The sequence below is a fragment of the Kogia breviceps genome, chromosome 4, assembly GCF_026419965.1.
Source record: "Kogia breviceps isolate mKogBre1 chromosome 4, mKogBre1 haplotype 1, whole genome shotgun sequence".
Lineage (NCBI taxonomy): Eukaryota > Metazoa > Chordata > Mammalia > Artiodactyla > Physeteridae > Kogia > Kogia breviceps.
The window spans coordinates 35,653,407-35,678,132 of record NC_081313.1 but is presented as its reverse complement, the minus strand read 5'-3'; the positions used below and the strand labels follow the sequence as shown (position 1 = coordinate 35,678,132).

The 24,726-nt window shown below is 36.9% G+C and overlaps 1 protein-coding gene and 1 pseudogene across 11 annotated transcripts in view; both read left to right on the top strand.

Moving 5' to 3' along the window:
• Window positions 1–24,726, top strand: part of PAIP1 (poly(A) binding protein interacting protein 1) — a 33,952-nt gene that overhangs the window by 6,917 nt on the left and 2,309 nt on the right. For 4 of the 11 annotated variants that reach the window (XM_067030957.1, XM_067030958.1, XM_059060904.2 and 1 more), the window contains exons 3-11: window positions 1,836–2,021; window positions 5,455–5,567; window positions 9,315–9,426; window positions 11,113–11,238; window positions 12,396–12,502; window positions 15,360–15,477; window positions 16,452–16,506; window positions 21,354–21,447; window positions 22,902–23,184. In XM_067030957.1, coding sequence (XP_066887058.1) covers window positions 1,836–2,021; window positions 5,455–5,567; window positions 9,315–9,426; window positions 11,113–11,238; window positions 12,396–12,502; window positions 15,360–15,477; window positions 16,452–16,506; window positions 21,354–21,447; window positions 22,902–22,995 — 1,005 coding nt within the window. In that variant the 3' untranslated portion in view covers window positions 22,996–23,184. Of the gene's footprint in view, window positions 1–1,835; window positions 2,022–5,454; window positions 5,568–9,314; window positions 9,427–11,112; window positions 11,239–12,395; window positions 12,503–15,359; window positions 15,478–16,451; window positions 16,507–21,353; window positions 21,448–22,901; window positions 23,185–24,366; window positions 24,428–24,726 lie in introns of those variants that run through there. The other 7 variants (XM_059060903.2, XM_067030952.1, XM_059060905.2 and 4 more) reach the window with 5 other exon arrangements.
• On the top strand, window positions 12,676–15,194 carry LOC131754756 (phosphoglycerate mutase 1-like; annotated as a pseudogene).

Below are 24,726 nucleotides of genomic sequence, written 5' to 3'. Positions count from 1 at the left end.
AGAGAACCAATACAAGCTTTAATTCAAACACATTGGAGTGCTCATCTGTTCAGAATACTCTGTCTCCCTCTTTGCTTGAAACAACAGGCTCTGAATCCTCTTTTCAGCTTTATTCAGAACAGCTCTACTTTCCTCTTTTACTTTCACACTTCAAATTCTCTTAAAAGAGTTATGCTTATTTGGGAAAAAAAAAAAGACTGAAATCAGTGTTCTAAACTGCATTTTGCCACAATGAGTGACGTTTGATAGGAACAGTTAGGAAATCAGTACCATCAACTGGGACCTGTGGACTTCCTGCTTTTCATTGTCATTAATAGTAGGATACTACAAATCTGTAAAACTCTAAACTGTATATCAGAAACTTAAACTAGTTTTTAATTGTAAAATTCACACGTTTGTGGTTAACATTAAGTAATTATTTAAAATACATGCATTTATAATGCTTAACTGCTTTCATAATTTCATAATAAAGTGTCGGTATTTATAACATAAGTGTTTCCTCACTCCACATGTAACTACTATTATCCCTTGCCTATCTTCCCAGAAATTTTTATTGGCTGTCTCTCTGAAAATTAAATAATACTAAAATATGGTTCTGTGTTCTTTTAATTAAAAGGTTGGGAACTACTTAAAGGTGTTAGTGGTATATTTTTTAAAAAATTTTATTGGAGTATAGTTAATTTACAGTGTTGTGTTAGTTTCAGCAAAGTGAATCTGTTATACATATACATATATCCACTCTTTTTTAGATTCTTTTCCTATGTAGGTCATTACAGAGTACTGAGTAGAGTTCCTTTTGCTGTACAGTAGGTCCTTATTATCTGTTTTATATATAGTAGTGTGTATATGTCAGTCCCATTCTCCCAGTTTATCCCTTCTCCCTCCTTTCCCCCCTGGTAGCCATAAGTTTGTTTTCTACATCTGTGATTCCATTTCTGTTTTATAAATAAGTTCATTTGTGTCATTTTTTTAGATTCCACATGTAAGTGATATCATATGATTTTGTCTTTGTCTGACTTCACTTACTATGATAATCTCTGGGTCCATCCATGTTGCTGCAAGTAGCATTATTTCATTCTTTTTATGACTGAGTAATATTCCACTGTATATAAGTACCACATCTTTTTTATCCATTCATCTGTCGATGGACATTTAGGTTGCTTCCATATCTTGGCTATTGTAAATAATGTTGCTATGAACATTGGGGTGATAGTGATAGATGTTAATTGGAAACTGTTGCTACTATCAAAATTGGCTGGAAACTTGGACATAGCAAGTCTCCTACCACTGTACACTATGATATTTTATAGTCACTTAACTATATATTTATTTCCATGTCCTTGGGGGTTGACAGATGACAAACTTTTTTTTAAATATAGAAATTGTCAAATGTCTACAAGGATAGACAATGGTATAATGAATGCTCACGGCCTCAGTAGTTAGCTACAGTGGCCATTCTTGTTTCTATATCTCTGGTCCCTCTCCCCCTCCCATTTTGAAACAAATCCTGGATCTTATTATATCTATAAATCTTAATTTTGATCTTGGTATTATAATGAAATATTGGTTTAAACTTTATTTCTCAGGCATCTTGTAAATCTACCAGAGGTGAGAAGACAATTCTCTACCCAGCTAGATGAAGCCCTTCTATTATAACATTTTGGCTATTGGGCAAGGAAGAAGTGGACTTAACTTTTTGAAGAAAATAACACATTTTATCAGGTTAAGGATTCTTAAAAATATCATTTGAGCTAGAGACATCCCAACTCAAAGCTGCTTCTTGTTTTTCTTAGCCAGTTGCATTGATTAATTTTTTTTAACCTTTTGATCTATAGGAATCCTATGAGGATGGTTGTGAGGATTATCCCACTTTGTCAGAATATGTTCAGGATTTTTTGAATCATCTTACAGAGCAGCCTGGCAGTTTTGAAACTGAAATTGAACAGTTTGCAGAGACACTGAATGGCTGGGTTACAACAGATGATGCTTTGCAAGAACTTGTGGAACTCATCTATCAACAGGTAGGTTGGCAAATAGCATGGGGCAATCACTGGATAGCTTCCTTGATGCCCGAAGGTGGTGGCTGCTCCTTGAGGGGGGCCAGGTACGTGTTCACCAGCCTCCACACTCCTTGACTCTTTATGGTTCATGAGAGCTTTTAAGTCTCTGTTGTACAGAATTTCTGTAGTTAGGGATCCAGGACTAGAGCCAGACTGCAAATTTTCCTGTGTAGCCAAGGCTCTGTATAGGCAGTTGGAAGGAGCTTTGGACACTTCTGAGGACACTACATGAGTATCATGCCTTTTTTCCAAACCCCTGTTTTATAAGGATCTGCCATTATTGGAGTAGGGGAGAAAAAAAGTCATGGGAGAACTTTTTTGCCTCATAAATGATTCTTTATTTTTTTTAAAAAAAGGACCACAAAACACCTTGATTTGAGTCTTAACATTTCTGCTTGTCTTTAAAAATTTCAAGGATTTACATCTCAATTCCTTTAAAAAATCTAATGTCAGCCTAGGGTGTTCACACAAAGTTTAGTTTTAATTCTAGCATATTGGTCATTGACACATTGATGCATTTTAAGGGGGAAGAAATCGACAACACTCAATTTTGAAGAAAAATTTAAGGTCAGTGAGGAGACTGGCCAAAAACAGAGTAGGAAATAAACGCCACCAAAGGTTATATTTCTGTTTCAGTCATTGCTGAAAGAGCAGCTCAAACTTGGAATATATGTAAGGGTGACTTATGATAGCAGGTTGTTTTTTTGTGTGTTTTCTTAATCCTACCTAGTGTTTCATTTGCCTACTTTCCAAGTTTGTTCTGGATTGTTACTGGACCCCAGTATTACCTGGCCAACTCTTAGATTTCTGAAAATGCCTGAGGTTTTAGGAAGATAGCTCTATTTGTTCTGATTCCTACTTTTGCCATCTAAATGGATTAAAAAGGAATATTAGATAAGAAAATGGAAGTATTTTACTTTTTTCTTTTTGCTTTTCTGGCTCTATTTAGTTTCAGCTCTTCAATAGGCTGCTTGATTATAGTTATTATATCAGAATTATATTATTATAGTTCTTATTATGCTTATATTATATCAGGATTGGTTAGAAAGGCTTTAACCTAACAAACTACAATTTCTGTGATTGTTTCAAAGCCAATGCTTCAAATATGTACTTAGTATTATTTTAAGTTCTAACATTCCGTGGTCAGTGATATAGATTTACCAACAGTTCTTAAGTTTCATTGAGGGAGTTTACTCATAGCAACTAACGAGAGAAGACCTATTGTTTAAAAAAAAAAAAAGGCAGATTAAACGTACATATTCAATTTTGATTTCTCACCAAACACTACTAAAATGACAGTGTGGGGACTTTAAAACACCAAAAGCCCATAAGGACTTATACAGCGAAAGGAGATAGAAGTACCCATTTTGGAGACAAGAACGCAGATGGCTGAGTGGTAACTGACCTGGCGGATTTTTTATAAAGTTGAATTCCAAGCCAATGGGGAAAGTCGAGAATCGCCCTGATTTATGATGCAGAATCTCCAAAAAGGTTCTAGGTTAAGGGTGGAATGAGGCTAAAAAGATTGCTTGAAAATCTAAAAAAATTAGACTGTCTAGATCTTTTTGCACTGAATAACCAGTTTGAAGTTTTATCATAATCCTTCTTGAAGTTATTGAAGGAGGTACTTCACCAAAAGGACGATTTAAGGATGAAGACATGGGAACTAGGAAACAGGGAATTTTACAGGAGAGGCTAAGTGAATCATCCAGATGATGGTGAAGGGAGATCCCAAGATAGTAGCCATGCACATAGTAGGCCTAGAGGTACAAGGCTTCACTGGAATCGGGCAGAATGCTCCAGGAAAGACTTCCCTGGTAAGATGAGCACACTCCCTTATGTTTGAAGATAGTAAGAAGAACAAACTAATGAGAAGTCAGTGAGAAATATATTTTAAAAGTAGAAAAAATTAAGTCTAGGGAAAACAAGGTTGTGCAGGAGAGGAGAAATCAGCATATAATATGTGGTAGAGCTGTAAAGGGAAACACAAAACTAATTTTAAAAATCACGGTGTATCTACAGTTATACCATAGTGGAATGAAGTAAGGTTAAACAGGGTGAAAAGTAAATGCTCATCTTCCTTCGTGGGGAGCTAGTAAGAAATGGCTAAACTCAAATCATGGAGCATGGAGACACGGAGGTTAAAACCTTTTCAGCTGAAAGAATTGAAAGTGGTTGTCGGTGGAAGTAAAATTGAGGTATAGCAGGGAAGCAGGAAACTTTAATGACCAGACTTGTTGTCTTTAAATTTACTTTAAATTTTAAGAGGAAAGGAAAACGGGCAATGCCAATAATGGGAAAAGTATAAATTTTGAGTTTCGAGTCTTTTGGGGTACCAGATACACATGAATGTCAGGAGAAATCAGTCTTTCTTCCTTGCTGAGAAATGTACAGGGTCCTGTGTGAGCAAGGAAATAATTAGAAATAAAAAGTTACAATTATAAAGTACTTACTCCATGCCAGGCAATGCTAAACACTTGACCTGTAGTTAACTCATTTAATCCTCAGTGGTTGCCAGATATTACTCTTATCCCCATTTTATACATAGCTTAACAGAGGTTAAATGTCTTGTCTAAGGTTGCACATGAGTAACTAGACCCAACATAGGATTGGAGGGGCATCAGGCCATTTGTTAGATCTAGACTCTGGTTAACTACTACCTTTTTTGAGATTGGCCAAGTCCCTTAACCTCTTAATGTGTGTGTTCTACTGTTCTTTAAAAACTGCAGTGAAAGTTAAACTTCCTGAGTACTTCTTGGGCTATGTCACAGTCTTTGATACTCATTGTTTTTCCACTGTCTTCTTATTGAAAATAGCTTATTTCTTTTGATTTCCTCTTTTATTACCCCAAGTGTTTGGAGTGTTGTTGAAGTGTTAATCTTTTGCATCAGGTACCATTAATTACCTCTTTAGGAATCAAGAAACTGAAGCTCAGGGACGTTTAGAGATATCCAGGGTCACAAAACAGGCCTGGGATTCTTGTTCTGGACTGCTAGATGCCAAAGTTGGTGACATCCTATTCCTGAGAAATGCCACAGATCATTAATTTGGCAAATATACTTCATAATTGGCACTATGCAACTGGGTACATGTACATATTTTGTGCAAAAATTAGTTGGTGTAAAGAGGATTTATCTCTTTGCTTTCTGCTAACCTCGGGTAAATGGTGGGGAGAGCTTACCTTAATGTTTTTCTTTGTACTTATTCTGGTTCTTGGTGTAAGGTTGGGAGGGAGAGTTAATATCCTTATGCCTAACAGTTACAAATGACTTGTACATTTTTCTATACCATTCTGGGGGCAGGAATGTTTTTCCTCTTTAGAATATTGCTGTTAAGTGTTTGCATTAATAACTTGATGTGTCTGTGTCATATAAAACTTTTTTCTTTTTGAAAGGCCACATCTATCCCAAATTTCTCTTACATGGGAGCTCGCCTCTGTAATTACCTGTCCCATCATCTGACAATTAGCCCACAGAGTGGCAACTTCCGCCAATTGCTACTTCAAAGGTTAGTGTGTATATATGAAATTAAAGGAAAACTACTTCTAAATGTACTAGAATTTGACCATTCTTTGCTGAAGACTGTTCTTTATAGAAAGTTGCAGTGGAGAATAGGGCAAACCATTCTTTTTTCTTTTTTTCTTTTAAAAATTTATTTATTTTTGGCTGCATTGGGTCTTCGTTGCTGTGCAGGGGCTTTCTCTAGTTGCAGCGAGCAGGGGCTACTTTTCATTGTGGTGAGCGGGCTTCTCATTGCAGTGGCTTCTCTTGTTGTGGAGCATGGGCTCTAGGCATACAGGCTTCAGTAGTTGCAGCTCGCGGGCTCAGTAGTTGTGGCTCGCAGGCTCTAGAGCGTAGGCTCAGTAGTTGTGGTGCACAGGCTTAGTTGCTCCGCGGCATGTGGGATCTTCCTGGACCAGGGGTCGAACCCGTGTCCCCTGCATTGGCAGGTGGATTCTTAACCACTGAGCCACCAGGGAAGCCTGGCAGGTGGATTCTTAACCGCTGCGCCACCGGCGAAGTCCAAGGGCAGACCATTCTTATTTGTATAGTATTAAGTTTATAGTCATATATATGCCTTTTTCTTATAATGGTCTCAGCCTTTGATTTTGTGCCTAGAAAGGCCTTTTCCTTTTCCAAGATCTTAAAAATGGTCAGTTTACATATTTTTTAGTACTTTTGGCTTGAGTAAGGATCTAATTTCATTTATTGCCACATGTTTAACCAATTTTTCCCATACCACTTTTTTGAATGATGCATTCCTTATTAGAACTGCTGCCTTTATCACACTACATCCTTATATTTGCATTGATTCTGGACTTTCATTATATTCCATTCATTACTTGTTCTCTTCCTGTTTTATTACCAGGCTATTAAAAAACTCTCATTTTTTCACAACTAGTCTAGTTAGTTCCCCATTCGTGTGTGTGTGTGTGTGTGTGTGTGTGTGTGTGTGTGTGTGTGTGTGTAGTCTTCTTTGCTATTCTTGCATGCTTATTTTCTCTGAACTTCAGAATCAGCGTGTGAAATTGCACAAATGTTGTTATTATTTATGTTTTGGAATGAACTAATGTAGGGAAATGAATTTTATTATATCTGAGTTCTTTTATTCAATAACAAGGTTGTCTTTGAGTTTATTAGAGTTTTCCTGTTAGTTCTTTAAACATACTTTTAATGGTTGCAAAGTATTCCATTGTGTGGTTAAAGTGCACTGGAACAGAGTAAAGATTCCAAAAGTACACTCCAGAGACACTTGAAAATTAAGCTTTTAACGAAGGTGACACTTCAGATACATAAGTAAAAGACAAATTGTGCTGCTGACATAACTGGCTAGTCGTTTGGGGGGAAAAAAACAAAGATGGGTTCCTGTCTCATTCTTTACACCAAAATGTATTTCAAATATAAAACTGAAACAGTACATACTAGGGGAAAAAATAACAAACAAAAATATTAGGTTGGTAAAGCCTTTTAAAGCAAGATATGATATCTACAGGCCCTAAAACAAGAGATTAAACTTAATTTCATATAGATTATAATATTGGAGGGGTCGTAAATTTATAAGAAGTGAAGTAAAAATAGGGACATTTGTAACACATGGTAGTGAGCTCATTTATTTAATATGAAAAGAGGGGCCTCTTAGGAATGAGTAAGAAAAAGGCCAGAAATATTTCTATTTTTAATAGAAGTATTTGGAATGACTCTGGATAGGTGCAGTTTGGAAAAATAAATGACAAAGTTACAAAAATATCTAACCTTACCTAATAATTGAAGTACAAATTATAGCTTTTGGAAAGATGTGAAAGTTGGCACTTTGAGGAGGTAGGATGGTAGAAAGGCTTGCTTATCTTCCCTTGTGCTACTCACCCCTGGCTCTGCCTTAGAGTTACCTAGAGACTTAAAATGGGCCTAAGCCCCCAGTCTTGGAAATTCTGATATAATTAGACTGAAGGAGAGCGTGGGCATGGTTTATAAAATCTCCCCAAGTGATTCTACTATGTAGTCATGGTTGAGAATCACTCTTCTGGCTCTTTTGACTCTGTGTCCCCTGTGTGTGGTTCTCTAGTACTAGGATACTGTCAAAGCTATCAACATGGAAAAACACTAATCATATAACAAGTGAAAAGGTCATAATTCTGTTAACTTAAAAATGTAGAATACTTTGAAACAGATATGTTACCTTCACAGCAGTTATTTCTGGGCTGCAGTGTCTTTATTCTTTATATTTTTCTGTTTTAACCTTTTTGAAATAGCCATGTATTGCTCTTATAATTGAAAATCTTTAGCTTAAAGTTCTAGAGTCTTTCCTCTTTCCTCTCACCTAGATAATCAACCATGTACAAGGGTAGGGATTTGCATTTGTACATACATTAACATATATTAATATATAATCTAATAGTAATGGTATTGATAAAACAAAAAGGTCATTTCATAGGAGCTCTTACCTGAAAAGTCATAAAAGGAAGGACAGAAAGGAAAGCAGCCAACAAGGTGCTTGGATAACTGAATTGGCATTAATTAACTGATCCTTTCCATTATTAACCAGTGTTCTATTTATATATATCCCAACTTTTTTTCTGATGAGGAATTAACTTAATAGGTATGAGAAAATAACCAATATCTTTCCATGTCTGACTCAAACAGCAGATGTTGCTCATTTAATATAGCTTATAAGCATTGGCACAATAAGCTAAGCTGGGTTTATGATTGATACATAAACTGAACCAAGGTAAATTCTTGGACAAGAAATGGCTTTTTTCTTTAGGTTCTTTTTGAAAATTTTTTTAAATTGGTACCTCAGGTATGAAAGCCATTAAGCCTTCATAAGCTGCTCCCTTGGTCTTTAAAAGGAGAACTACCAAAATGATTTTTATAAAACACATGACTTTTCTAGAATGTTCTTACACCTTATCAATAAAAATTTAAAAATCTTTAACACCAAAATGGTGAACATTAAAAGTACATTTTAAAAATCCATTTTAGTAACAGTAGCTGATACCATAATTCATTGCTATAGACAATGACGGGCTTATTATGATTATTTTACATAATAAGAACTATGTAAGCTCTAAGGTGAATGCACCAAGTCAGGGAGAAATCAAACAAGGGAAAATAAATTGACTCCTTTAGTCTATTAGAAACAAAGACCCAAACAAAGACCAAATTAATTGCCTTCTATGTTTCTGTGTGGTTTCAATTGGGGACTTCTCTTACTTCACTTCTCTGATTTGTATAATAGAAATTATAAGAATAATGGGCTTAATAAGAATTCATTTTCAGCTTAGTTGGACGTCGTCTGTATTTATGTATATATTTTAAAGCTCTGTTCAAAGTTTGTATTTCAGCAAGAGCAGAATATTTTAGAGATACTTTGTATAAAAGCAGTGCTTTCATAAAAAGCCTATGAGACAATAAATAAGGTGAGGCAGTGAGGATTTTTGTTTTGTTTTTTAGTGCCAATATACAACGAACCTCATGAAATCTATTTAGCTGTAACTTGTTACAATTTATTCTAGTAATAGGTTTATGTTCAACTATTCTTATCAGTTTCTTAAAACTAGGAATCTTTGTATGAACAGATAATAATATTCTGATCGCCACAATAGACAGGAACACTTTTTATTACAGAAAATCAGAGTGTTGGTGCATTGTACTTGCCTCTGTATTGCTTGTGAAAACCAAACTGACAAATGGTCATCTTGTTTGACTATTTAAAAAACAAAGCAATGTGAGATTACAAAAGGTATGTCTTTATTAGATGTCGGACTGAATATGAAGTTAAAGATCAAGCTGCAAAAGGGGATGAAGTGACTCGGAAACGATTCCATGCATTTGTACTCTTTCTGGGAGAACTTTATCTTAACCTGGAGGTGAGGAGTAATTTTTCTTTTTAGTACTGACAAAACCTGAGAATATAAATTGATCTCAATAAGGGATTTGTGTTTACTCTTTTATAACATTAAGAGTGAAATGGGAGATAAAGAAAAGAGTCTCAGTACCTACTCATGGTAGTATCTGTCCTCAAATGCCACATATGTACCATTTTGTCTTCCTGTTCATGGGCAGTGTTGGGAGATAGTTACTAAGCATTTTAAAGTCTTTATGTACTTTTGGAAAGCCATGGTTTACATGTGATTTCAAGCTTTTGGAATACAGACAGTCACACCTTTTTGAATCCTTGTATCATAAATATTAGCACATTAAAATAAATAAATAAATAAATAAATAAATATTAGCACATTTAGTATGTTGACTTTCAGATGGTGACCGAAAAGCAACTTGCCCTACAGAGCATAAAACTTTGAAGAGGGGAGAGACTAGAGTTTCTGTGTTTTTTGTTTGGTTTCTTTTCACCTAATTCACCTACAGTAGTTCTTTTTGGTCCTGTTTTATATATTAATCTTCTATATAGAATGTATTTGTACAAAGTCTACAGCTAAATTGGTGGTATACTTGAGTATATGCTTGTTGGTAGGCAACATAAGTGCTGAATATTACTTTGTAATGGATTTGCTTGATTTTTTTTTTTTTTTTTGGACTAGTTAGTCCCAGATATTGGTATACCTTCTTAAACTCTGATTTGAGGACTTAGTATTGTAAATACCACTGAAAAGACACACGAATCCACCGTCAAATGTACATCTCAGTCAATCCATCTAAAAGGTCTTTGTCCAGTCTCGTGCCTAATTTACTATCCCTTTTTACCACAGATGGCCTTAATTTTTAAAAAAATCTCATGCCTTAATCTTTCTCAGTTTATTTTTGTATAAGCCAGATAAGAGCATCAATATAAAATGTACCTTAAATGAATTGTCAAGAACGCAGTTGAACTTCCTATGTAGAAGTCATGATGATTATGTGTGGTGGGAGTTATAAAGATAAGGCATGGCTCCTGAACCTACAGTTCTTCAAGCCAGAGAGCTGAGATACATATTCCATTCTGATGCAAGTTAGAGTATTTTTAAATAATATAAAAAGCAGAAAAAGGCTCTGTGTTCCCAAAAAGGTGTTAATAGGCTAGAGACTGCTTTATGAAGCAGTAATATTGAAGGAGGCTTAAATTATCCTGACCATATGTTTTTGTTTTTATAAATTTATTTATTTATTATTTTTTGGCTGTGTTGGGTGTTTGTTGCTGTGCGTGGGCTTTCTCTAATTGCGGCGAGCAGGGGCTACTCTTCGTTGCAGTGCACGGGCTTCTCATTGTCGTGGCTTCTCTTGTTGCAGAGCACAGGCTCTAGGCCTGTGGGCTTCAGTAGTTCTGGCACACAGGCTCAGTAGTTGTGGCTTGCGGGCTCTAGAGCGCAGGCTCAGTAGTTGTGGCACACGGGCTTAGTTGCTCCATGGCATGTGGGATCTTCCCAGACCAGGGCTCAAACCTGTGTCCTCTGCATTGGCAGGCAGATTCTTAACCACAGCGCCACCAGGGAAGTCCCTGACCATATGTTTTGTATTGTTTAACTTAAAACACTTATTTTGCCAGCACTTTGTTAGACCATTTGTATATCTGTGTTATATTTTGACATAGTTGCTTTTCATTTTCTTTTCCCCAAAAGATCAAAGGAACAAATGGACAGGTTACAAGGGCAGACATTCTTCAGGTCGGTCTTCGGGAGTTGCTGAATGCCCTCTTTTCTAATCCTATGGATGACAACTTAATTTGTGCAGTAAAATTACTGAAGGTAGGTTTTACTTATTTCTTTTCTTAAAATGTAACTGTTTCATCCCTTTAGTGTATAATTTAAAGGAAGGAAGTACATATAATACACAAATAGATCCAAGAGTAAGTTATTTAAGTTAAATATTGACATTTTACTTTACTCTCGAATTTAATATTGGAAAGGCAATATATACTTATTAATATAAGAAGCAGAATTTAAAAGTGAAAAATGGAAGTTCTTCACTCCACCCCATATGTAAAGTCCCTTTCCTTTCCTCTATCTGCATGTGTGCTCTCATAAGATCTTACTCTGTTGTGACTTGCTTTTTTACCACCAAATGAAGATCTTGGATTTTTGCATGGCTCTTTCTTCAGTAGCTTCCCAGTGTTCCATTGTATACATGCACATTGTTTATCCATTCCATCCTTGAACAGTTATTTTCAGTTTAGCCACTGTAGCACTGTCAGTAATCTTTCATTGTATCTTTATATATGCAGTTGTTTATGTAACTTAAATTCTTACCCATAGATTTGGTGGCTCAGTGAGCATGTACACCTTAATTTGATAAGCAATGCCAAATTTCCCTTCCAAATGCTGAACCCAGAGTGTGTTCCCACGAGCAGTGAATGAGTATACCTCTTTTCCCATATCCTTATCAGTGATGGATACAATCAATCCTAGGTTTTATTTTGTCATCATGATGAGTAAAAACAAAAACCTCATTTTAATTTGCATTTCTGTGACTAAAATCACTAGTGAATTTAAGCCTTTTTTTGTTTGTAAGCCATTTTTTTAGTTTCTGTGAATTACCTGCTTATATCCTTAACTCATTTTTTCCTGATTGTGTTTTTTAAATTCTAGGTTGCTATACTTGTTGGATGTTGCATATTTCAAAAAGTGATATGTTGATTAAAATTTTATAGCCTTGGTCATATAGCAAACATGCCATACAGTCCTTGGCATATAAAGCGTATGATTAAACTTCTGCTATAGTTCATTCCTTTTCCCTGTCAAGAAAAAGTATAGCGATTCCTGAATATTAGATGGTAGAGAATAATTAGGAATACTTAACTTGCTAAATTCATCTTCTTTAAAGAATGCTTGAACTGCTACTAATATCTTTTTATAATTTCTGTATTTTATTGAATTCTTTATTTTACTGATACTTGCTTTTTTAGTTGACAGGGTCAGTTTTAGAAGATGCCTGGAAGGAAAAAGGGAAGACTGATATGGAAGAGGTTGTTCAGAGAATTGAAAATGTTGTCCTAGATGCAAATTGCAGCAGGTAGGAAAAGAAGTAATATAGATAGCCAGTAGATCTCAATTCCTTGCTTTTTCTTTGGGGTTGTTTTTAATCTGTTGTGCTTTATCAGAATACTCTTTATAGATCTACAGAAATTTTTTTTTTTACCTATGGCTTCTGCTCACCTCGCCACTTTTCTTCAACTATGCTTATGAATGGAAGAGGTTAAGATATTCCTGTGGGAATATGAGTCCATTAAATAGTAAAATGATTAATACTTTTAAGCTCAATAAATATTTGGGAAAAGCACTACTATAAGTCCAGTTGGAGGCATAGAAGTGTTAGCAGGATCACACTGCCTTTAAGAACCATATATAGCCACAGTTACATGGAATAAATTTCAAGCCTGTCTTTAAAAAAAAAAAAAAAGACAGCAGGAGCCAGGCAGTGGGTGCGAGCATGTAGACTTCACCTCAGTGCATAAGAGAGCACTTCAGACCCTCTGGACAGTGCTGGGTACCGTTGACCAAATGTGGCTCTCCGAGGCGAGGACTGGCTCCTCAGTGGGCGGCAGTGAGGGGTCTGGCCTCAGTAAAACAGAAACCACTGCCAAGCCCAGCGAGGCCCAGTGAAGATCTGAAGGCGCTCCTCTGAAGTCCCACTACCTCCAGTGGAGCCCAGTCATCCCTTGCACAGCAACATCAGTGAGAATCAAAGGCATGGAGACCTCACTGGAGATTAGCTACCCTCCTGTGAGAGTCTGAAGGATACTATTACCAGAGCTCTGCCCTTTTGGAAGGAAGAAGTAGTTCCCCAGATCAAGGAGGGGAAAGGGGTATTGGCTGTAGCCCATGGCACCAACCTTCAGGGGCATTGTCAAGCAGAGAGGGTCTCTGAAGAGGTTCTCATGGAGCTGAGCCTGCTGACTATGAATTGGACAAGAACGTGAAGCCCATCAAGCCTGTGCAGTTGCTAGGAGATGAGGAGACTGTGTGCAAAGCCGTGGACGCTGTGGCTGCCCAGGGCAAGGCCAAGAAGGGAGGGGAGCAGCAAACTACTCGCAAGGACACCCTCCCTGCCCATCCCATTCCTCTGCACTTCTCCCCTACACATAGCAAGCTGACCACATCTGTAAGTTGTAGCTCCAGATGGGGACCAGTGGCTCCCAATTTCATATTAGCCATTTTCTTCTCTTGCGCCCACTCCCTTCACGCAGTCTCATCAGAATGGCACCTCTGGGGCGGGGTTGTCAGTCCAAGCACGGGAAGACTTGTCCAAGAGGGTGCACAGGAAGTAATTCAGGGGGCTTTGCTAATGCTTTGTCTATTGCTAAGGACCTGCTTGAGTAAGGGATGGGGGGAACCATGTTAAGGCGTGACCAATGAGGGAAAAACAAGAGAGCCTATTTATGTTCCCAGGGGCCGGTCCTGTATTATTCTGTAGTCAGGTGACTGGGTGGCTCTAGTCATTCCAGTGGAGAATGAATGTAATATGCATGGCAATTCAAACAAATATTTCCTCCCTGGTTCCAGAAGACTGGGATCAATCCTGGATGTTTATGTGTTGTATTTACTTTTACAAAAAGGTATATAATTTTTCTTTTAATTTTTAACATCTTTATTGGAGTATAATTGCTTTACAATGGTGTGTTAGTTTCTGCTGTATTACAAAGTGAGTCAGCTATACATATACATATATCCCCATAACCCCTCCCTCTTGCGTCTCCCACCCTCCCTATCCCACCCCTCTAGGTGGTCACAAAGCACCGAGCTGATCTCCCTGTGCTATGCGGCTGCTTCCCACTAGCTATCTATTTTACATTTGGTAGTGTATATATGTCCATGCCACTCTCTCACTTTGTCCCAGCTTACCCTTCCCCCTCCCCGTGTCCTCAAGTCCATTCTCTACGTCTGCGTCTTTATTCCTGTCCTGCCCCTAGCTTCTTCAGAACTTTTTTTTTTTAGATTCCACATATATGTGTTAACATATGCTTTTCTCTTTCTGACTTACTTCACTCTGTATGATAGACTCTAGGTCCATCCACCTCACTACAAATAACTCAATTTCGTTTCTTTTTATGGCTGAGTAATATTCCATTGTATATATGTGCCACATCTTCTTTATCCATTCATCTGTCAGTGGACACTTAGATTGCTTCCACGTCCTGGCTATTGTAAATAGTGCTGCAATGAACACTGTGGTACATGACTCTTTTTGAATTATGGTTTTCTCTGGGTATATGCCCAGTAGTGGGATTGCTGGGTCATAGGGTAATTCTATTTTTAGTTTTTTAAGGAACCTCCATACTGTTCTCCATAGTGGCTGTATCAATTTACATTCCCACCAACAGTGCAGGAGGGTTCCTTTTTCTCCACACCCTCTCCAGCATTTATCGTTTGTAGATTTAAAAATTATATAATTTAAAAAAACCTTCTGGGGTTTCTGATGACTGTTGAAATATTCCCACATGTGGTCATCAGAAAATAAGCTATTCCTTACACCAACATGGGATAAGCTCCTTGACTTCTAAGGTGTAGGAGTTCATCCTCTCATGTGTGTTAGAATCCCTCCACTGCCTTATTATTTTATGGCAGTGAAATGCCTCTTGATCACATCCAAGCGTGTCTTTCACTGTGCCAGATTTCTGAATCATGTTCCAGTTGCTTGGCCTGCCACTTGGGCCCAGTACGCATTGAGCATAACTGTACTAAATCCTTTTTTTCCAGATCAGTAAAGGAGTGATGTGCATTTTTTAAAAAAGATAAATCTGTATTATTATAGGAAATGTCTAGAATATCAAAGCATGTTAAATTTTTGAAACAAGGTTTTAGGCATCTGTGATATATTAGAGCACGATAACACTTGCTCGTTTTAACACATTTTCAACTTTTGTCTGCAGAGATGTAAAACAGATGCTCTTGAAGCTTGTAGAACTCCGGTCAAGTAACTGGGGTAGAGTCCATGCAACTTCAACATACAGGGAAGCAACACCTGAAAATGATCCTAATTATTTTATGGTATGCCAGTGTTTGCATTTTAAATTTGGTTATTGCTTGAATTCAATTTTGGCAATTTGTAGATAAGTTACATAAACTTATCTCAGAATTTAATACCTAATAACTCTTTTCACTGGCTTAGAGTCACATGGCAGCCATAGAAGGTATCCTCAGTGAAAGGGTAGACTAGACAAAGAGCCATTCAATGGCAAGGGAAATGAATAAGGCTTGACTTGGACTTGGGTGAGTGTAGGGATTCCTCAAAGCAGTTTTTCCAGAGAATTCATGATCAAAGGCCTGCATTTCAAACTTTTACTTGGCGTTTTTTTTTTTTTTTTTTTGCGGTATGCGGGCCTCTCACTGTTGTGGCCTCTCCCGTCGCGGAGCACAGGCTCCGGACGCACAGGCTCAGCGGCCATGGCTCACGGGCTCAGCCGCTCCACGGCATGTGGGATCCTCCCGGACCAGGGCACGAACCCGTGTCTCCTGCATCGGCAGGCGGATTCTCAACCACTGCGCCACCAGGGAAGCCCCTACTTGGCGTTTTGTAGTAAAGTAAATTTAGAAAATGAAAATGGTTACCAGGCCAGTGATGCCCTGAAGCTCTCAACAGGATCAAACAGAAAGAAACTATGGAGGAATGCTCTTACAATCCAGTCTTGGAAATACTTAAAGAAAAAAATGGTTGCAGGGAGTGGGAACCACAACTAAAAATCAGCTGACACGAAATCACAGTGCACAACACACCAGGTCACCAAGGGTGTGACAGGCGGCAGACGGTGGGGTTAGACCCACAAGAACTTGAGATAATAGCATAGTAATCTGAAGACCATAGACTTTCCCAGTGAAATGAAAATGGCTGCTAGGAATTTAGTTTTTTGCTTGTTTTTGTATTATCAGGTACAGATGAATAAAATCAGCCATGCTCAATTAATGTGCTTTAAAAAATCAATTCTGAAATGATAACATGTTTTAATTGCTCTGATTCCTCCTAGAATGAGCCAACCTTTTATACGTCTGATGGTGTTCCTTTCACTGCAGCTGATCCAGGTATGTTGTCTCAGTCTTTTCCGACCATTTTTTGGTGATAGTAAATTACAGAAAACCATACCCTCACTGGCACAAAGTTGTAGCTTTTTGAAGAGTTCACATCGTTCTAAAATATAGGGTAAAGGTTTGTCTCACTAGAGTATTCTTACAGTTACCACTTGGAACCATTTCAGGTGAAACATTTGATTCAGTATATAGTATCTTGTCACCCTAACAATGAAGGATTGGAAGAGTCCCTCAATTAGATGCAAGCATTTTTATTTTATATTTTCTCTAATATTTTGTTTTTATACTCTAAACTTTCAGGTAGTTACAGCGGAAGGGAAAGATGGTTGTAGTTCACTATATAGTCAGCAACTTTCATTGGTACAGGTTAATACTTGCAGATACTAAGAATTGTGGATCTTATTAACATTTGGGTCAGTTAATTAAAATCTAAATCTCTTCACACTTTCCTTCCCAGAAAAGAGCCGTTTATAGAATGAGTGCTTTAATTGTGATAAACAGACCTGCACTGTGAGCAAGAGAACATTTCCCCACTTTGAACAAACTTACAACCAGCTTATCAGAATTTTCCCATTTGTTTCCTCTGGATAGCAGGCACTGACTGTCCTATGCCTCTAGCCCAAAGGGGTAGAAAGAAGAACTGCTTAACGTATCAATTTTAAATTATGAAATATTCAAAAATATAAAAACCACACACAAAAAAGGGCAAATTGATTCACTGTCAAGATTGAACCAATTTCGGGGCTTCCCTGGTGGCGCAGTGGTTGAGAATCTGCCTGCCAATTCAGGGGACACGGGTTCGAGCCCTGGTCTGGGAGGATCCCACATGCCGTGGAGCAGCTGGGCCCGTGAGACACTACTCCTGAGCCTGCGCATTTGGAGCCTGTGCTCCACAACAAGAGAGGCCGCGATAGTGAGAGGCCCGTGCACCACGATGGAGAGTGGCCCCTGCTCACCGCAACTAGAGAAAGCCCTCCCACAGAAACAGAGACCCAACACAGCAAAACTAAATAAATTAATTAATAAACTCCTACCCCCAACATCTAAAAAAAAAAGATTGAACCAATTTCACTTATCAATATATACTTTGGGTCTTTTCAAAGAAATAAAACCCTTTATAGATAGTAATAACCATTCTCTGTTTCTATAATTGATACCTCACCTTCAAGTCCAGTCCTTCCATAACTCCTCCTACCGCTCAGAGGTAATTACTGTCCTGACATTGGTGCCCCTGTGCTGTCTTTTTACTTCATATATGGCTGTAAATGATCAGTATTACCATACACAGCAGTCTTAACCTAAATGGTGCCTTATCGTGCACATCTTTTTGCAACTTATTTTTTATTCAGTATTTTTGGTATTCATGTTGATTGATATATATATAGCTTTAGTTCATTCATTTTAAATGCCAAATAATAACGTACTCAGAGTAAACCACAGTTTATAGATCCTCTCCCACTTGTGGATGGTTGGTTGGTTCACACGTGTTACTACCCACAGTGCTGTGCAAACATCTTTAAGAATCTTTGTGCGAATGCAGGAATTTCTTTAGGGTAAGGAAGTAGAATTGTTACATTATAGGCTATATGCATCTTCAACGTCACTAAATGTTGCTAAACTGCTTTCCATCATGATTATACCACTTACTATTCCCACCAGCAACATGTGAAAGTTCCTGTTTCCCATTGTGGGCAACACTTATTGTTACCAGACCTATTTTTCTGTCAGTCTGATTGTATGAAATTGTAAACTTTTATTTCCCTACTAGTGGTAGTGAATTTCTTTTCATGTTTCTATTGACCTCTTAATTTCTTTGAGAATCACCTGTTTGTGTCCTTTGCCTGTATTTCGATTGGATCATTTGTCTTTCTTACTGATTTGTAATTACTTACATGGCCTGGAAAGTGATCCTTAGTTTCTCCCAGTATGTGCTGTCTTTCCATTTTATGTCTTGTCACATAGAAGCTTTGAGTGTTAAAGTCTTGGTTGTGCTCTCTGTGACTTAGTTTCCGTACTATGATCAAATTCCATTGTCTTCTAAACCTTGTTGCTTTTTATATTTAGGTGTTTAATCCACCTGGCTAGTTTTTATATGTGGTGAATGGTAGGACTTAGATATTCTATAGTTACTCATCTCAGCAACAGGTCATCCCTCCTCTCTTGGATAAAACGTCCCTCTGTGTACCATGTAACTCCCTATGTACACAGATTTGTGTCTTATTCCTGCGTCCATGAATGTGGATCTTTCTTCTTGTTTGTCTTGACACCAATACTGCATTCTTAATTATTCTTACCTACTGTAAATCTTGCTATGTCTGGTGAGACAAATTTTCCTTCTTCCCTTATTCTTTGAGGCTACCTTAATTCATTTTGGTTCTTCGACCTTCATCTTTGTCCAATCTGTTTTTCCTACCTATTTCTAGTGACTCTAGTCACTAGAAATAGGTAGGAAAAACAGATTGGACAAAGATGAAGATTTATTTAAGTAAAATAAATAAAATTTATTTAAATAAAATATTTATTTAAATAAAATAAATAAAATTTCTATTTATAGAAATTCAGTTTGGTTTTCAAACTGAATTTTGTTTCTGCATTTTGTTCAAAGTATCTTGATCTTAAAGTTTTGAGTCCTTTTTTTCTCATCATTCTAAACATGCTTATTTTTGCTTCATATTTTTGTTTTCTTTTAATTCTAACCCTACTGTTATTTCTAATTGTCATATACAAAATGATTTATGTTGTGATCTTTTTTGCAATCTCATATTTAACTGTCTTTCTTAAACTTTTTTTGTGGAAGTGATTTCAAACTTACAGTAAAGTTATAAAAGTAAAAACTGTGCAAAGAACATCCATCTACCTTTTACTCAGATGTACCTTCAACAGTTTACTCCATTTATCATTTGTTCTCTCCACACTCACTTTTTTTTTCTAAATCATTTGAAGTTAAGTTGCATATACTATGGCCCTTCCTAACTGCTCCAGCATTTTAACTGCCTGTTTGTTTTTGTTTATGAAAACTTGTGGCTTGGATTGTAGGAACATCTCTCCAAAGGGGGGTTTATATTTGCTTGTGCCAGGAGCCACAGGGGTAATACTGGCTTGGAACTAGTTTCTATTTTCTTGTCGTAGGGATTCTTTATGTGGACAATAGAAATTTGAAGTGCAGGCCCATTGTTAGAAATTCTCTGGGGAACCAGTTTCTTCAGAGTACTTCTGTCCTCACTCCAAACCCAGGCAGAGACAACCAAGTTTCTTTGCCATCTCCCTTTGCCACCGAGGTGTTTTTCATTTTTCCTTGGTTCACCTTTTGCTTGAAATACCAGTTCTTTGAATGTTCAGCCTTTGTGTTGGTAAGATGGACTTGGGGCATGAATTCCATCTCTCTGTTTCACATGGACTCAAGGCCTTGCTTTCTGACCTTCTGTGGATTTTAAAATCCAAGCCCTTTGTTCTTAAGACCACCTGGTCTGTCAGCCTCCCAGCTGCAGTAGTTAATGTATGGCTTCCAGTTCCCTTCTTGTTTCTGTCATTTGGTGACTTGATTGTGTGTGTGTGTGTGTGTGTGTGTGTGTGTGTGTGTGTGTGTGTGTGTGTGTGAACTCATTCATACATTTAAAAGAATGTTTTATCTGTTGCCTTAAGTATTTGTTGCAGGAAGGTTTTATAGTTAAAATTGTCTCCAAATTGCCAAGATTGGGTATCAAAATATCACTAAGCCTTTAAGCTAGAATTAGAGTTTTATAGAGACTGACAATCTTGGAAAAACATGGTCTCTATCGAGTTAAATGTAATTACATTATCCTCTCGAAATTGGAGGTAGCTGTTGTTCACAAGAAACTAATTGTAAGATAACTAGTTTTAATATACACTGACCCATTTTATTATTCAGAGGTAAGGAGTTCATACACACATGCTAATCTTAAAAGATACTCGGTAACTCTGCCTAAGACAGTTGGCAGATGGAGAGCTATAATATCACCTGGTATTGCCTTAGAAGAGCCCAACCAAGGGAAAGTTAGTATAGCTGAAACATATATCAGGTATCTACGTTCCAGCTGTCTCTAAGGAGAGGGAAGAAAAGAAAATCTCCTGTGCTCAGAGCATTTGCTGGGTTAGCCTCCTCTGATTGAGAAACTTCAAGCAATGATGGCTCTTACCTGCTAGCCAAGTAGCTCACTTTACCTCCTTGGGAAGGAGTAATGGGGGAACCAGAAACTAGGAGGTGTGATTGAAATCCCTCCTTGTGGAAGGAAAAACAGTAGTATGGAAGAAACATGTTCTTCCCCAACAAGTTAGGACAGTATCTTGTCTGATGGAAAGAAGCAGCAGAAAATGTAAACAGCATGCACACTGGGTGTGAAATGTACTCTGTTATGTTCATAGTGGCTTTGATTTCCATCTTATATTTAGAGGAATATTAAATATATAGTTGACCCCTGAACAACACAGGTTTGAACTGCACAGGTCTGTTTATATGTGGATTTTTTCACTAAATGTGTGCTACAGTACTTATGCAGGGGTGGTTGAATCGCAAATACAAAGGAAACGTGTGTAAGGAGGGCAGACTAAGTTACATGTGGATTTTCGATTGTGTGGAGGGTCAGTGACCCTCAAGGGCCAACTGTATAATTTATGAGCATATTTTGGGGGCGGGGAGAGATACAGCAAGCCAATTCGAATATAAGTTTTATAAAAGATATTCTTAAGTACATAATTGGAACTTTACTGTTACTTAAGTGTATCTGCTTAAATGAAAAGCCATAATACTAAAAAAATTTTTAGGGCTAACTGGCCATTTCATATGAATATTTTTCAGCATTAAAATTTTTTATTTTTTGTAGATTACCAAGAGAAATATCAAGAGTTACTTGAAAGAGAAGACTTTTTTCCAGATTATGAAGAAAATGGGACAGATTTATCAGGGGGTGGTGATCCGTAAGTTCTGTTTATCTGCTTTCTTTTTTGGGTTGTTTTGGGTTGTTTTGGGGGTTTTTTGCGGGGGGAGGTTTGTTTTGCTTTGTTTGGCCATGCCGTGCAGCTTGCCAGCATGATCTTAGCTCCCCAACCAGGGATTGAACCCGGCCCCTCCTGCAGTGGAAGTGTGGCGTCCTAACCACTGGACTACCAGGGAATTCTCATCTTTAGCTGCTTTCTTGGTGAAATTTCTGTGGCCACAGTTTGTAGATGGAGTTTAGACTAGAAAAGATGATGAAATAATGTGCATTTTGATTTAATGGTGTTATAGTGGTATATATGTAGTAGTTATTTACCAAAATTTTTCAGAAAATCGTATTAGAGAAAACACTATGGTTCTGAAGATTAAATATAGTTAAGGTGGAAAAACTACTAATGTAGCATATTCAAACAATTAGTTTTTATTAAAAAATACTATTATTATACCTAAGACTTTAAATAAGTAACTCTAATGCTGTAACATCTTGGCTAAGTTCTGTGCCTGTTTCTCCATCTATTAAATAGGAATAGTAGACCCCTCCTTGAGTTTTTTTGAGAACTAAATGAGATACATAAATACTTGAAACAGCCCCCTGGCACATAGTAAAAGGCTCAAAGCTTAGCTGTTAAACAATTAAAATTAAAACACAACTATATAAAAATGTTTGGACTGATAGACATATAAATTATAGTCCTGTTCTCATCTCTCAATCTTCATCCGCCATTCTTTGTAATAAAATAAACTGTTACTATATTACTCATTTCTCGTTAGAGTGTACTGCATTTTGTATATGGAAGGACCAAGAACTTGTGAGGTTAGTTCCAGTTCTGTTAACAATTCATGTGAATTTGGACAGGCTACTTGGATTCTCCTCTTCGTAAGTGGAAGGTGGAAATAAATTAAGTCTGCGACTTCAGTTTTTCTTATCCCATCTCATGTGTTATAGGTTTAAAAGAAAAAAATGAACCACCTTTATTCTGTCTCCAAGTAGTAACATTTTAATTGTAAGTCAGTGTAAGATTTTCTAATGTTAACATACTTTTATGTACTAGTTTAATAGAAAAAAATACAGGGATGTGCTTCCAAGCACAATTAGAAAGGTTCAGTCCTGCCGAGAGTATACTACTGGAAATTAAAGTTGTCCTTGGCATTGAATTTCAGGTTATCCTCTAAAGTTTTGTTTGGTAAGCATTATATTCTCTTTGCCCTAATGAACTTGTGGCATCTCAACATATGGCCTTGTACTAGAAATGGGGGAGGAAGAAGGAGAAAGACCCATCAGCAATTGGTAGGATTGGTAAGATAGTTTTGTCACATGTTGGTAGAAAGGGTCATGGGGGGGTAGGGAGACACATACTTAACTTTCATGGTGTAGTATCTTAGACGTTTTCTGAATTAAAAAACATTAAACTTGTCATATATGCTTCTTTCACAGATACTTGGATGATATTGATGATGAGATGGACCCAGAGATAGAAGAAGCTTATGAAAAGTTTTGTTTGGAATCAGAGCGTAAGCGAAAACAGTAAAATTAAATTTCAGCATATCAGTTTTATAAAGCAGTTTAGGTTATGGTGATTTAGCAGAACACAGGAAAGCAAGAAAATGTGTCACACTTATACCAAATTAAGGATGTTGAGTTATATTACTAATGTATGCAACTTTAATTTTGTTTAACACTCTCTGCCAAAATAAACTTTATTCCCTATAACTTAAAATGTGTATATATATATAATAGTTTATTATGTACAGTTAATTCCACTGTTTTGGCTGCAATAAAATCGATTTTGAAAAAAATGAAAAATGTCGAAAGTAAATTTTGCTAGCTGGTTAGAAGCTTATCCTTTAAATTCTACTTTTCTTGAGGGAAAAATTCTTAGCCTGGAAATACATATTACTGCAAAATGTAGCATCCTTTTTTAGATATGAGTATTATAGCTTTCACTTAGTTTTACATTTAGTGTCTCAAATGAAATGAGTTTCAAATATGAATCAGAATCATGAATATCTTTAGCACTGAAGTCTTAGAATATATCATTAACAACTGATTTACATATCCAGATGCTATTTGAGACCAAGGGCTTTTAAAATGGCATGAAAAAAACACTAAGAACTCCCAACTAAACAACCAAGATTCTTCACTGAGGATTTATTGCAATTCTAGAATTGGTTTTTTTCACCTAACCTCACTACCCTAAAGCCTGGAACATTATTTTGCTTTATTTATATGACTTTCTCATTTTTGTTTTATAGCATGAGTTGCATTGACTTTTTTACTAGAGAATTTTACTAGATCTTTGTCACTCAAGTTTTCATCTGCTTTATAATTGCTATACCTTGAGAATCACTTTTCTAATACTTTTATTACTATAATGTGGTACCAACTCTGCCCTACCTAATTAATATTTTTACCAATGTCAAAAATCTTTTTCCAACTAACTAAAAGTAAAACTTAATGTACAAAAGGATTGCTTGTAAATATGCATGTAAATAGTTCTGTTAATAACCCACTGTTTCACATTTGGTACATCTGTGTCTGCCTATACAATCAGCTTTCTCACTTTTCTGCTTGTTTGTTTGGTCTGGATTAAAATTAGACTTTAAAAATAAAATTTAAATAGTTTTGTTTCCTCTAAATTTTTGGAGTGGTATCCTGGTATTTTAAAGAGTTTCTGTTGAACTTTTTTACATGACATCATAAAGTTCAGATTTGAAATCAGAGAAACTATACTAGGATAGAAGATATTCTTTGAACAAGAGTTTCAATAACATATACATCTACTCGGAAAAAAACAGCAATTACAAAACATTAAAACTCTTTAGCGTCCTTATTGTAAAAGGGACATATATATGTAATTGGGGTTTTGGGAAATTGTTATAGTCAGAATTCTTTTTTTCAGAATGGCTCCTAACATGGTGGCTAGTAGTTCAATCTGCAGTTCTCTAAAGACTGTGCTCACTGTAAGTCTGAGGGATAGGGGGAAGCGGGTGTAGGGAAGGGGCCCGACATCAGACTGGGGCCAAGAATATGCTAACTGAATATACTTTAAACTTTGCCGAGTCGCTCTGTGCATAACCACCCAGTTTTATCTGCTAGCTCATTGTCACCAACTCCTGCTGTACTCACAACAGCCACCAACAGGATCAGTATGTTCCAATTACTAGTTCTACTTAGGTAACCACCCTAACTTAGTGTCTTCAGACAATAAGCGTTTTATTATGCTCATGCTTCTGTGGCTCAGGAATTTGGACAGGGTGCA